Genomic DNA, 15,517 nt, shown 5'->3' on the forward strand with positions numbered 1-15,517 from the left:
CTTAAGTTTATGTTTCAATAAAATAACTTTTACTTGAAAGTATTGATTACAATCAAAATTGTTATTTTAGACATTGATATTATCATTTGACACCATACATAAAGCAAAGATCATGGCGACCCAATACACGTTCGCATATTTCACAACAATGGCTACTTCTCAACAGGCTAACCTTGGCAAGCTAGTTACCACCAATTTAAGCAAAATGAATTCAAAATCACATAGAACAGAAATAGATATACACAATAGAACAAAAAAAACAGAATTCAAAAGAGGGAATGTAATCTTTGTTGCAAATCTCTTTGTTGGCAAATCCATCATACTATTTTTGGCAGACGAACACAGTCTACGAGGTGACCCTAGTGAAACAGAATATAATGAGCAAATATTGTCTGAGCAAACATCAGAACAGACAGCTTTTATAAAATTCAAAAGATGACGAAATTTTTTATTTAATATCTTATTATAATTTGGAACAACTAATTCGGGGAAAATACTGCCGCAAACGCCGTGAGGGATTTGCTAACCATTGGAAGTTGCCAAAAAATTGTCAAAATAATAAAAACAAGTGGCATTCCACTGTATATGAATCGATGAACTTTGATTGTTCCTTTTGTAAATATAGTAATGAGTTATATTGTAGACAGACTTTAACTTGGTTAATTGATAATGATCCCAATAGTTAATTAATAAAAGATTCAAATGTATATGAATTCCAGCCATGGTCATACGAAAAAGTATATATAAATGATACAATATTTCAGATTTTTTATTTCTGAAATGCAGGATATTGGTAATATTCTTAATGTTGTGGCAATTTCATTCCACATACACAAATTTGAAAATATAGAATCAAATATATTTTTTATTTTCTTGTTCAACAAATCTAATGGCAGTCATATGCGCAGTCAAGGATATTTGCATTATATTGAATATATAAATCTGACCAGTCCAACATATATAAGATACAAGCAATTCTGTTTTCTCCTTTTAGATTATAAAAATATTACAGTTTCAATATACTAGTTATTATTCTACATTTATAAAGTATTCACTTTGGTCTGTAATTCTTGTTTTACTTTTTTATACTCTTATTTCTGTATTTCCGTCTTTCACTTTTTATAACCTGAATTAAAATAGGAACTGTCTGAGAATAAATGTTCCAAATTGGTTTAAAAAGTTATTTTAGACAACTAATCTAACTTTATTCCAGGCTATGTGCACTCTTACTATCTTGATTATATAGATGATATGACAGTGGTCTAATTAGATAGTACTGTCTGACTGTAGTAGCTACGATGAAAAAAATAAAAAAATAAAGAGCGAAAAATGTCATCAACTGAGAAGTGATGAATCACATTGCTGAGTCATGATCTGCTCACCTCTGTAAAAGTGCAAAAATTGGATACAAAAGGGGACCTGTCAAGAATTCTGTTCAATTGTGTTGATTCTCATAACTGCTGTGCTTATTTATCGAATCGATTAAAATATTCTGATATCGCTAGTAATTCTGACTGATTATTTTCAAATTCTCTTGCCGTTGCAAACCATGAAACCACCAAAGTTCTATTCAGAATGAGTTTCTAACTATTGTTTGATTGTACAAGACTTATGAAATGGCAATGGAGCTTGTCTATAACACAAAATAGAAAAACTCAAAATATTCTTCAATTGAATAAAAGCATCTGAGAATATGTTTTCCATACAAATTTATTTCAGTATTTCGATCAAAAGTTAAGAAAACAGGTTAAATTTCATAACCAGACAACTCTGCACATAAACTATAAGATTACAGTAAATGTTTTATAATAGCGGGCGAAGCAAACTTTACAATTTCCAACTTGATACCTGAAGTCCCAAAACCGACCGACCAACTTTTAACAATTTTCAAACACGTGTTAGCCAAATTTATTTCTCTCGCTTGTTATAATTTAAATACCAATTAAATCCAAAGAAAAAAATTATTGAAATTCATTCTCTGCTCTTTCCTTTGTGTTCACTGTCTCATAGCTATATGCCCATGGCATAGAAGATGTTACCATTCAAATAAATGGCATATATTGATTTCAAACTAACTCCTCACTAATGTAATATATGACCTGCAACAACTGACACCGAAACACACGGACGACCGCCGAGACAAAACGCACGTAGCACATGTTATCGTGATTATTTCGTCATCATAATTCTCTCTCGTTACGTGAATTCGAGAGAATTCTCGCCTTCTGCACATTGGACAGCAAACGTAGCCACAAAAGTCCATCAACAGACACTCCAACCGTTAAATCGAATACCAGGCTTCCATTTTTGATAGCCGGTTTTTGGAGAGCTACACAAGAAGTGTACTAACAATCAAGTACAAGGTTCACGTGAGGACTTTTTCTTTTAATATTGGTCGAATTCACCCCCCCCCCCGCGAAAATGTCACCCCCCCCCCTCCTAATTTCAAGATGTGACACCACATTTTTAATTCCTAAATTGAATTTAATTGTATCTGGATATCCAAAATGTGGACCAATGCAGATGATCAGTTACAAAATAGTTTTATCGCCCCCCCCCCCACGCCCCCCCAAAAATCTGGGGTGCATACTGGTGTAAGGTCTCTATCCCAGGGATTCTTTACCTTCTTCTTCTCATGACGAAATACATTCTTTCTTGCAACTTCAATCTCATGAAGAGTGGTAGGCTATACATGGGCTTGTGATAAACACTCGGGACTCCCGACTTTCCGTCTTGAAGTCGGTCCCGTGCTCTTTAAACCGATGGTTCGCAATTTTATTACGCCGCGGCCCCCTGAAGTTTGAGTCAATGTACTCACGGATCGGAAAAGAACTATTGAAATGATTGAAACATAAATTTTTCGTTGTGATGAAAATATTTTGCAGCGTAGCCCTCGGTAAATACCGATAAGTACGATTATTCCAGATGGCGTGAAAATTCCCGCCCAGACTAAGTGTGAATGAGTCAAGAAAAGTCCGAGTCTGTCACTGGAAATCTCATCTTTTGTACTTTGGCTAAGCGGTAGAAAGAATTTTGTAGAGAGCCCCACTCAAAAAAATACCCGTGACAACGCTCACAAACGCATGCTCAATTACTTGTAACAGGCGTTTGCAACATTTTTTGTCGGTGGGCAACATAATCAACGTCAGACATTTAGGCTGCACAAAAAAAAATGGTTTTTTCATGTACACAACAAATTAAAATTTTTTCAATGGAAAGCTGAATGAAATTACTTAGTCTTACAGTAATGGAGACACCGGACAAAATTGCGGAAGATTTTAAAGCAGCGACAAGCGCAAAAAACATTATAAACTTTACCCACGAGAGCGTCTTTTTATTCTTCACGGTGGGAAAATCGAAGTGTTTAAAGGGGCCACGCTAAACGACTTAGTGGGCCGCACCCCTAAATAGAACGTGGCGATCGCAATGTCACCGATGTCAAATATTACAAATTCTTCAGACAACCTATCACATTAGCACGGACTCATGTGACACAACGCATTTAGTTCCAAGCTCATCTATCTCCTGTGTTGTGTAATTTTTATATAAACTATTATGGAGACAAAAATTCTAACACAAACATTCATCACCATAAGATGTATTCGAAAATAGTAACAGAAAAATTGGCAGTGTACAAAAAACAGAAAAGGCTGAATAAATCTCACTACACAAAGCAACTGGATTGTCTTGTTCCCATGCATTGTATTGTCGACCTTCAAAAATTTTTAGATACATAATTCACAACTCTGTTCAATGCAATACATATGCTTTCATATTTTTTGACATATTCAAAATTGGAAAATACAATTTATAAGTACAAAAATGTAATAAATAATCATTTTACGACTAGCCACTAAGTACATATCAGCATTTAATGGATGTAATGTACCTTCACAATTTAATATCGTTTTATTAGCTCTTGGCATTTTAGTGGTTGCAATAATTTCGCTCAGAGATCAATCTCTCATTTTAATTCTGTCTACGGCTTTGCTTTGAGCAAATTTTGTTCAAAATTTTTCTTTAATTATATGTACATGTCTGTTTTAGACCATGGAATCCCGTTGCGTGCAAATTTCATATTCCACTGCAAAATAATATTTTTAATTATATGAATTCCTAAAAAGTCTTTTGACAAGCCCTCCGATAAGATGAAAGTGAAAACTGAATGCTGAGTTGTGTTATATTTCTTCATAATACCAAGTCCCGTGACAAAGTAGTAAAAAAGGATGCTGTTCGATTAAGAGTGCTTCGAATACCGAGGAAGAAGGAAATAAGTACATTATCTTGAAACACTGCAATTTATGCTGCATGTTTGTAGTCAGAATAGGAGTTCTTGGAGCGGAAATACAGATATCTGGCTTGCCCTGGTCACAACAACTATAATTTGCAAATGCAAAAATGTTGTATTTAGTCCCCATACGATGAAAATCAAAAATTGTCTTAAACTTTAAAATTTCAGATTTTCAGTTTTAAATTTTCCCCCCAAATGAATTCCTCATTAATTAATAGAATTTATACAAAATTATCGGTATCTGAGAAAGATACAAATGTTAAATAAATTATAATTACTTCAAAATATCAGCTGATGTTGTGAGATGAAAAAATATACATATGAATATAGAAAAGTTTGTTTCACAATTAGAGATGTCAAAGAGCTGCATGTACAAAATAAGCAAAGAAGTAACCCATACATAACTAGAAGTCAACATCAAGATGTATAAAAGCTAATTATCAACAATTATATTTCATTTGTACAAGAATGAAAATAATCTAAACCACTCTAAAAATAAAAAGAGAAAAAAAATGGACAAAAATGCAACATAATTTGATTATTTCAATTAAGATGAAAAAGAAAAAATTGCAAAAAAAAAAATTTTATGGTATTTTATTTTGTGTATATAATTAACTAAAAAAAATAAAAATGTTGACAATGGTGTCATGATTTGGCGAGGGTTGTCATCAGGAATATGGCAAAGATCTGCGAATTAAAGTAATTATTAGCTACCCAATGGGGTAGATATGTTTCTTTCTTATAGAACAGTGGTTCCAAACCTTTTACGGCTTGTGGCCCCCGTCCGAAGGCTTCCAACACTCCTGGCCCCCCTGTTCATCATTCCAGTAGCATTTATAGTGTTATGATGATTGGTAGATTCCAAATCCCATTATGTTGAAACAATTCATGCTCAACAAAGTGAAGACACATTGTGAAATAGAAGGACGGTATGTGGGCCACAGGCCCCTAGTAAGATACAACTTGTTAGCAACAGAAACTAATTCCAACTTAGAAAATCAACTAACTTAACATGATGGCTGATGAAAAATCAAGTACAGAATTTTTTTTTAATTGGACCCATTGTAAATTTAGACCTTTTTAAAGTAATATTAAACCTAGTTTCATATACATTGAATAGAAAGTGCAGAATTGCTGAGGATATGATTTTTGTATACCGGTAGTTGAAATTTGTCGAGTGTTTTCGTTTGCTTCTATTCTGCATAGTTTGTGTCTAATTTATTGAAAGTCAAATTTTTTGATTGTGCAAATGTTTTTGAAATCAAAAAATTTGATATATATGAAATAACTCTGGAATCTATCTCAATAAACCAGTGGTTTCCAAACAGTGGGGCGGGGGACGTAGACAATTTTTTAGGTGGTGTGAAGCTAATTGAAAATAAAAAAATACACGGGCACGAGACTTGACGAATTCTATAACCAATGCAATAATCGTTTTTTAACATCCCAGCCAAAGTGACCATCAATGATATTGCTGCCGTAAGTTGGAATAAAATGAAAATACATTTTCCCTCTTTTTTGAACTAAGAAAAGCGGAGTTGCTACAAGTGTGCCTGCCATTAAGACAAGATTTGAAAATGCTGATCACAGCTCTCGCTCCGTTGGTTGAAAACCGTGATTTGAACAAAAAAAGTCAGTTATTGGAATACAATTGAGGTAACGGCAAGCAGGGCAGTCTGATAGTGGTTCAACGTAGAAAAATATTACGAGCAATGCAAAAACTGCTATGAAAATGAGAAGACACGTAATGACTTGAATTCTTTTGCGACGCCTGTCGAAATCGCTGAACGTTATATACGGCAAGAACACAAATGATAAGAGCTGAAAAAGAAATAATAAAATAAATTAGATATCTTTTATCTGATTGGGGGAATAAACAAGCCACTGGATCTTTCAGAAGCTCGATATCCATCTAAATCAGGGGTGTGCAACCTTTAATCCAGGAGGGCCAGATACTAATTAGAGGGTGAAACTTTATTTAACAGGGCTTTCTAGTAGTCGCAGGCACAAATATTTGGGGTATTGTAAAGTCATAGACATAGAAAATAGTTGGACTCGGGTATAAGCTTCGCAATGCAAAAAGACTGAAATTATTTGCATGTACCAGATTAAACGAAATTGAAAACTTGTACCGCCGGCCGCACACCATTGGCACTTCTGTGGGCCACATTTAGCCCACAGGTTGCACAACCCTGATTTAAATGTTCCATTTTGAATTACAAGCAATTTGTAGATGGCATAATCAATGAAAAAAAATCATTGATAGATCAAGATAACATTCCAAGTAACCGCTACCTATTAAAAGCCTTATAAGCACGAACAATTTTCATATAACGGTAGCTCTCACTGTAGCAGCAGTGGTTGATATACTCATATAATGCGACAAAAACAAAGTTCATACTGCACCAGTTAAATTAAATCATTTCATGTAAAAAGTGAATATACATGATTTTTGCATAACAATCAAACAAGGAAGGAGAACTAAACCAATTGACATGGAAGACTGGCCTTATTTTTCTTAATTTAAAAGATATCGAAATAGGGCCATTACAGTTTAAAGTCTAAAACTTTTATTGATATTGGGGTTAAATGCTCAAACTCCCTGAAGTCTGGAGCAAAATTTTAAACTCAAACAGCCAAGGGGTGGATAATTAAAAATCGGTTCGAGTGAAAAGTGGATGTTCATGATTTTTGCATAACAATCAAACATAATATCTAACATTTTGAAACTATGAAGTGGCACGACACATTTCATTTTTTTCAAACAAAACACATTTTTGGGGTAAATTTCTACTTTTTCTGTCACATCGGTCATTTCTAGTCACAACCACTCTTCCCATTTCAATATCCATAATCCACTTATGATAACTTGATATATGTACTGTTGATTATAGTTAGATTAATTTCCCCCTAATTTAAAGACATTGCTCAACTTACCAGCCCAGATAAAAATCCAAAAATATGTGCAAAGTTATCGATCCACGGTAAGGCACCAAATAAAAAAAGAACAATTGCAATAACGACAAGCTTCAACAAAGCTCGACCAGGAGATTTTAACATCTGCCAACTCTGAAATATTTCCACAAATAAACAAGCAAGTATTCCAAAGTGAGATCCAGCAGGACCGACCTAAAAATAAAGCAAACTTTTTTAATTGTGCATCTTCAAAATTAACTGATTTTCTCAGCTATCAACCGCTTGCTGCCTCTTCCCACTTCGGTCTTCGCTTAGCCTAGCCTTGTCGGCCAACCCCGAAGGTAAACAAACATACCCTTTCTAACAAAAACCTAAAAGTTACTGCTTTCATTTTCTATTAAATTTCATTGTTTGTTTTATATTTGTATCAAAATGTTGGTTACGTGGGGAAAATTACAGTTTAAAAACTTGGCATCTGCTAATATTAGTCAGTCAGTTGCTGCTTCATATAAAAAGGTATACAACATGAGCAATGTAGCTATTCCAACTAACCTCAGCTCGATATGGTAAAAATATTGCAGATCCCAGATTTCCTGTGATTCCGCTAAACACATATATAAGAGATATCCTCAGCCATCCAGCTAATTTTTCCATGTCTCTCAGAACAGTCATTTGGAAGATGACAGAAATGCAACAATGAAATATGCTGGAAAACAAATATTTATAATCGTAAAGTTTTGGATGCTTATTTCGTGAGTGTTTTGGAGAGTTGATGCTTCACAAACTGATTTACATGCTCAAAACTATGTTTATTTACGTCACCTTTGATTTTTTGCTGATTAGTCATTGTTACGGAAACAAACAAGGGAATCGATGCTCGGGGAAACATCCAAATCGCAAGAAAGTTAAAATACTAGAGATATTGAATGATGAAGCCTGCTGCAAAAGTTGAAAATTATCAAAACTCGAATAGACCTTAGTCCCTTAAAACCCATCCCACCCGGAAGGAAAAGTAAAAGTACCATAAACAATACAATTTTATCATAAGCTTATATGGGGAATATGATCAAGAGCGCACAAATTTGCATATTTTTTAGTTATCGATCATCGTGAGAGTTGGCTTTTTAGTAAGGTAATGGTTGTGATGTTTCCGATTGGGTTTCTCATCCAAGACCGTGTCATTTTTTCAACAGACGGTGGCCTGTGAATATGAAAGCCCTGCTGTCTTTCCAATAACATAGTATTTCACTACACAAGAATGGCTGCTAGTTTGAAGCCTTGCTCAGAGCAAATATGTAGAGAATCTTATGGAACTAATTAAATGATTAAGTGACCAACTGACCCAGCATGAAGAAGTATAGACAACCACAATCTATATAATTGATCAGGATAATCAGGTATCCTGAATTCAATCAATCCGCAGGTATCTTGCATACAACTGACTTGAGAACATAACGTTGCTTCAGGATGGAAAACTCCTCTTTTATTATCACAATATTCTTTCGTAACAATCTCGCACCTGAAAATATTTGTATATTTGTATCTTTTATAGTATTTAGTAAGGTTCAGAAATGGACTAATAATATGTTATCAAAAAAATCTGTGGTTCAATATAAATTGATAGTCATTTAAACCAAGCCAATGACTTCACTACAATCACTAGCACGTTTCATCTGAATCAAAGATGGCCAGCCAAACCTGAATAATTCACTATTTCAAAACTATTCAGGATTGGGTCATTCAACAAAAAAAAAATATAGAAGTCAATGTATGTTAAATGAGTTTGAATTGGTAATTGCAAGAAAATTAAGGCTAATTGGTTTTATATTTTTCAGTTTTCAGAAATTATATGAAAACGTCTTGCTAATACTAGGAGACTTCAATTGCTCAAAATATGAGTTTTTAAAATGAATCTATACCAGTGTGGCGCATTCTGCTAAGCGTTAGGACTACACTCGCCACCACACCGCTGGTTACCCTGCGTGGGTTCGCAGGTTCGAATACCATGCGGGAATATTTATTTGCAACAAGATTGCTGAACTTTTCATCGTCGTAGGGTGGTTCACGTAACTGCTGGTTAGTTACGGCTTCCACCACCATCAAGTCCATGCTTCCAAAAACAAATAACAGGCTAACTAATCCCATACCCAACATGGACTGGTAATCGGACTGTGAGAGGCGTGGATCGCCATATGATTAAGCCGATCCTATCTTAAATTTGACTGGCACCACTATCCATATTATTCTGTTCAGCATCACATGTTTCGTTACACTTCTTGGTCTGGTTCAGATATCAAAATAAGTTTAATGTATTGAAGTACTGGTATATTCTAGTGGTGAGGCCCAATGAAGAAGATTTGGCAGTGAAAAAGTCCGATATATACCGGTAAGTGAGGAACAGAATTAAAATTTAAATACCGAAATATCCAAATCATTTCCTTTGTGGAAATACAAAAAGAAAAACTTTAAAACCAATCTAATTTAACAACATACAACATGCTTACTTTGCTTCCTGGCCAATGCAACAAGGCCTCCCAACAATCTCACATGTTAAATGAGTATATGGAGTATTGTTGGCAATTTTGTTCGGATCTGTACATATCTAGAATAGAAAAAAACCATAAATACGAAGGATGTTAATGTTCTTAAAAAATATTCTGGTCAAAATAACAACTGACATCACCAGAACAGTAGTCACTCTAGTAGAAAGCAAATGATATTCATATCAGCTAGAGTGTAATATATTGCCATATTTTACAGACCATAAAGCGCACTTTCAATCCATTTTTTGTCAAAAATTGATTGTGCGCCTTATAAGCTGGTGTGGTAAGTTTAGTTAGTAATTAGTCATCAAGCCTCAATCTAAAAAGCTATTTTATCTTTTGTATATCCCCTTATGGTCCGTAAAATACGATACAATAAGCTATTTAACGATGAGTGTTATTAGAAAAAGCCTAGCGATTAGAACGACGGATCTAACTAAGGTATGTTGAATATATTGGGGTCCGTATTTTTATTCTCTTAACAGTTACACCTACCGGCCATTTCGTAATATCATCTGGCCATTCCTCTGCTTGTCCTGTGACGTGAGAATGACAGAATCTAGGATCTTGACCGCAAACTGAACCGGAAGTTCGTGGTACTTCACCGTCTGAAAAACAATCAATAATATGTCAAATTCGTGTTATATGAACAACAAAAAAGACTACTACGATTCAAGTTTGAACCATGATAATTATGTTCTTTCTCTATATAATTTAGAACCAGACTCAAACTTGGCCTGTTTTAATACAAAGATAAGTTTAATTCACAAGACTTAAATGTCAAAAAAAATTTTCATCAGAAATTTACCTTTGAAACGGGTTAATAATAGAATAAAAAATACTGATTTTATTTCTGTGAATTGACCTATTTTGTGTGGTTTTTGCAGTAAGTTTAAAAAATAATTGGGTCGTATTTCAGAATAGAAAACAAATTTTATTCAAAAATTCCTAATTATACTATAATATCAAATTTATTCGACAAGACATTGACTGGGTGTGCCCAATATCTAAATGAAAGTCCTGATTTTGTTTCTGTAAATTGACCTATTTTGTATGAGTCTGCAGAAAGTTTAAAAAATGTTTGGGTCACATTACAGAATAGAAAACAAATTTGATTCAAAAATCCCTAACGCTACTATAATACCGAATTTATATGACAAGGCATTGATTGAATGTGATTAATATCTGAATGAAAGTCCTAACTGAGAGATTTTAACCTTACCATAAATTCCACTACCAGTAAAATTTAGGCAACGATTTCATTTAAGCCCGACCGAATCTAATTAACTTCAAAAGAAACTAGTTTTGTTTTTACATCAGACATAAATACTTGCGGATAAAACATAGACAGTACTCGATACTCATACATGAGTCATTCCACAGCATTTTTCTTTCAACCAATCACAAACAGCTAAAAGTTAAACTAATAAAATAATTGCACTCACTTTTAATTTCTATTTCAATATATTGAAATTTAAACACCAATATACCAGTGATAAATTTCAATGTAGTAATAAAACAATATCCTGTCACATACTGTAAACCAAAAAGGCACTGATACTCATTAAACAGGAAAAAGGAAATTACTATATTATATTGTCATTATATGCTTATTAAGCATGGAAAGGAAGCATGGTTTGATAAATACACAAAAAGATTAAGGGTTTTTCCAGAGTAGGGATGGCCAAATCCCAATGTGAATAAAATCTGAATAATTCACTAATATATGACATATTCTGAAATCCTATTTTCCGTTTTCGAATATAAATATTGAATTTATTGTAATAAGACTACTTCATCAGCTTAATTTGGATAATTTCCCAGACAATTCACGAACAGAATCCAAATTTTTTTATTTACTTCGACGAAAAAAAAAATTATTTTAACTAACTTTTGTTTGTGTATGAATGAATCACGAATTTACTGCAAAAAAAACAGTATTTTTAATTAACATTCCATAATCACAGTTTCAGAATATTAATTTTAAACAACATTCCAACTCAATTCTTTATATAAGTAGCTGTTTGTCTAGTCTTGTTTGAAGTCGAAGAGTAAATTAAGAGCATAAAAGACTTACAGCTCCCGTTTGTATATTCTGGAGGATCAAAGTCGGGCCACTTCACCCACGTTGCAAAGGTTGACTGAATATTAAAGGAAAATTACGTTATATTATGAGTAAGAAGATCTGATATTGAATATCAATTTTTATTTTTCCAGAGAAAAGTAAGGTGCCTTAAGTCTTACTCAGAAAAAAAGAAGAAAACATTTCACGAGCAAAATAGCTATAAGTATAATGACTTGATATTCTATTCTGCGAGGCAATAGAGTCTATTTCTAAATCAGAGCAGGTTTAAAACCATTAGTTGGTAGAAATATAATTTGGAATATATATCTTGAAATTTTGTCCTAAAATAATTTTATCTAAATGTGACAACGAAGTCAACGAAGAAGCTGGAATGTTACAACAACAAAAATACCGTAAAATTCCTATATTAACAATATTTTTTTCAAATAAAATACTTACACTGCATTCAGTTAGAGAAGTCTGAATGCATCCTGAGTTGTCGTTACGAACACAACAAGCTGATTCCTTTTCTATATTTTTTTCCGCTTCCAGAAAAGCATGAAGTTTCGGATCTTGTCTCATACACGGAGAATATTTAGCACCAAGATGAATCAAATCTTTCTGTTATAAAAAAGGCGCGACACGAATCAATTTATGACCAATACCATATATGAATTGACTTCTACAGCATTCGCTCAAGAATTATTCCAAATAAGTGTATCACAGGTACCCCAACAAACAAAAAAATAGGACCCAGGTCATTTGAAACATATTCTAGAATGAACATTACTTTTGTGCGAATATCCTGGATCAGTGATTTTCAACCTTTTTTGAACCACCTTTTTTGCGGAAAACCAAATAAAAAATCGTTTCCAGGTTTTGTTTTTCTTTTCAAATATACATCCATCATGACAAGAGTAATTGATATAACATGTGGTGCGCAATGTGATATCGATGGGAAACTGCCTAGTTGTGGCAAATATTAATGATAAATTAAATGCCTACTATGATGTCATAAAACCCACACTGTTGCTTTTTCATTATCACGCAACAGACTCATCTTAAAACCAAATAGGTGATCTTTGATTCTTAATTTGTATTATTTTATATTGTAAAATATGCCAATCAGAAAAAAGTTGAAGCAGTAACTTGACGCGGAACACCTGGACTTGTTTCGCAGTACACCAGTTGGAAATCACTGTCCTAGATTAATGAAGCATTTGTGTACAATCATATACAAATAAAAATTCAAGGGCTAAATACTTTCGTGATAGTAATTAGGAAATTTGAGAGTTCTATTTTGTTCTTGGGTAAGAACCGGAATCTTGTCCGTTCAGCATTGCCTACCATGTTTATTATACTCTTGGTGAGGTGGTGAGGATGACATTTTAACCAGAGATGCCGTTATATTTAAGTGGCCTCTAGGCCACCGCACACAGATTTCAAATTGGATAATAAAGAATTCCTAAAAAACACCTAAAAAAATATTACCCTCGATTGTAGTAATCAAAATTATATCAGCGACATTTATGTACACAAAGCACAGACAATAAATATTCATTTACTTATTCATGACTTATATACTCAACCAAGTATGATCCATTGATGAAGCGTGCCGAAAGGCACGTTTCATCATTGGATCATGCTTGGTAAAGAACAATTTCAACAAAATCCTAAACCAAAGACTATGGAATTTATGTGGTTTTTATTTACTAGGCTAATCTCAACAAATTGTCGTGTGTGTCTGAAAACCCAAATGTCATATATTGAATTACTAACGGCAAAAGAGCTGTTGTTCAAACTACAACGCCAACTGTAAATATCAATCTAACGTCAAAATAACCATCGTTGGGTAATGAATATTAATTTTGCCAATAAAAAAAATAAAAAAAGTTGAAATACATTCCAAAGTGGTTACGATATATTCAATAAACTAAATTCTTGATTTTAGAAATAATTTATAATATTTCGATTTCGATTTCATCATTTTAATTTAAACAATAACACAAAAATTTTATTTCATCATTATTTTTATCATTTGAAGGAAAAACTATTTACCGTTCTAGGTCCGATCCAAAAATTTTGAGGTTCAACAAATTCCTCGCTGACTCTTGATAATGATTTCTTTGTTGTCTGTTATAAATTATTAAACGAAAAACAATTTCAATCAAGGTTTACAATACGCAAAAACATCTTTAAATCTTTGCTAATCCAATTTCAATTGGAGGAAAATAATAATAAAGATGTGGCCATGTAGGCTAATTAAAATTGATTTTTGTAATCGTAATCGTAAAACAATGAGACAATTTTTGTTCAGATGAAAAAAATAAAAATGTGGTGAGGTAAATTCACTTATTTTTTTAAGCCAGTATAATGAGCGGAAGACCTACATCAGCGGTTCCAAAACTTTCCAAACTCACAGAACGAATTTGAATGAAAATGTAATTTAATAACATTAATAAATTATGTCAAAAAAATGTTTGATATTACAGGGTAAGCCCACATACAGAACTCGGGTCATGTAACATATTTTAGAAAAAAGTGGCCTAGAATACTGAAATTTTTGGAGACAATCGAACGCAAACAGAAGCTCAAGTGTTAAAGAAAATTTGTTCATTGTAATAAAGAAATTTATGGGTTCTGTTTTTTGGGTCACCCTTAAGGAGATAGGTCAGCTTATTTTTACACATAAACGATAATATGGGCACTTATTAGCGTGAAGCATAGCAAGCCTTATATTTATCATAATAAATTAGATTGGCTATGTCTGACTGAAAGAATTCTTGTTTTTCCAACAACCAATATGTAATTCGATGATTTCTTGATAAGGGGTCTCATTGAGAGTAGAAGAGCAGAACACCAAATAAAAATTTGACAGAAAAGAAATTTGGAGTTTTTTTAGAAAATTTAGACAGTCAAAATTATCATTTTAAAATTTAGAAATTTTGGAGTATTGCAATAAAATTGCGATTTTTGGTGAATTGTTCATGAAAAAAAAACAAAAAAAGCCATTGAAAATTTTGATAATGCATATCTTTATTATATTATAGATATCCTTACAATTACAAGGAATGTAGTTATGTGAAATATTATCTCTATTAGATGTTAACAAAGGCCAGTATCAAAAGCACTTGAGTGGAGTACCAATTATGATTATAACTAATAATACACATACCGTAAATTTTTCTTTGAAGTTTGTAAATCCGACAGGAGCGATGCCATAAACACACAATGATATTATGGTAACGACGATATGAACAAAACTAATCCAGTAAGAAAAATAAGGCCTGGAAAACGAAATAACTGAAATGTATTTGATGGTAATAGTAATAGCCATCCAAAAAAAAAGAATCTTTTGAGTTTGACATTGGCTCCCCAATTTACTACACCTTGGGTGAGGTGGTGGGAATGGGATTTGAACCTGCGATCACTAGGCCATTGAACGCTATTATTACTTGATTGGTTTATTTTTCCAGTAGAAAATAATTCAATCAAACGATTAGAGATGGCCAAAACCAAGTAATATATTGTCATGTATCCATACTAAAATAATATTTTCTATCCATATCTAATATATTCCATTCAATCGAGTCATGTCAAAATTTGCAATGTAAGTTGATACAAAGTGAAGGTAATGCTGAATAATTTAGACAAACATTGTTTTGCTTGATACTTGATAGTTTCAATAGCTCTTATTCATAA

At 33.0% G+C, this 15,517-nt stretch overlaps 1 protein-coding gene across 2 annotated transcripts in view; it reads right to left on the bottom strand.

The window, feature by feature from the left end:
* Window positions 1–3,582: 3,582 nt before the first annotated feature.
* LOC120344302 (inactive rhomboid protein 1-like) overlaps window positions 3,583–15,517 on the bottom strand; it is a 29,993-nt gene continuing 18,058 nt past the window's right edge. For both annotated transcript variants that reach the window (XM_078112586.1, XM_039413443.2), the window contains 10 exons: window positions 14,991–15,102; window positions 13,874–13,948; window positions 12,275–12,436; window positions 11,828–11,891; window positions 10,246–10,358; window positions 9,712–9,809; window positions 8,550–8,726; window positions 7,760–7,913; window positions 7,229–7,420; window positions 3,583–6,112 (listed from right to left, as the gene is read on the bottom strand). In XM_078112586.1, coding sequence (XP_077968712.1) covers window positions 5,876–6,112; window positions 7,229–7,420; window positions 7,760–7,913; window positions 8,550–8,726; window positions 9,712–9,809; window positions 10,246–10,358; window positions 11,828–11,891; window positions 12,275–12,436; window positions 13,874–13,948; window positions 14,991–15,102 — 1,384 coding nt within the window. In that variant the 3' untranslated portion in view covers window positions 3,583–5,875. The remainder of the gene's footprint in view (window positions 6,113–7,228; window positions 7,421–7,759; window positions 7,914–8,549; window positions 8,727–9,711; window positions 9,810–10,245; window positions 10,359–11,827; window positions 11,892–12,274; window positions 12,437–13,873; window positions 13,949–14,990; window positions 15,103–15,517) is intronic.

Source organism: Styela clava, chromosome 5 (assembly GCF_964204865.1).
Source record: "Styela clava chromosome 5, kaStyClav1.hap1.2, whole genome shotgun sequence".
Classification (NCBI taxonomy): Eukaryota; Metazoa; Chordata; class Ascidiacea; order Stolidobranchia; family Styelidae; genus Styela; species Styela clava.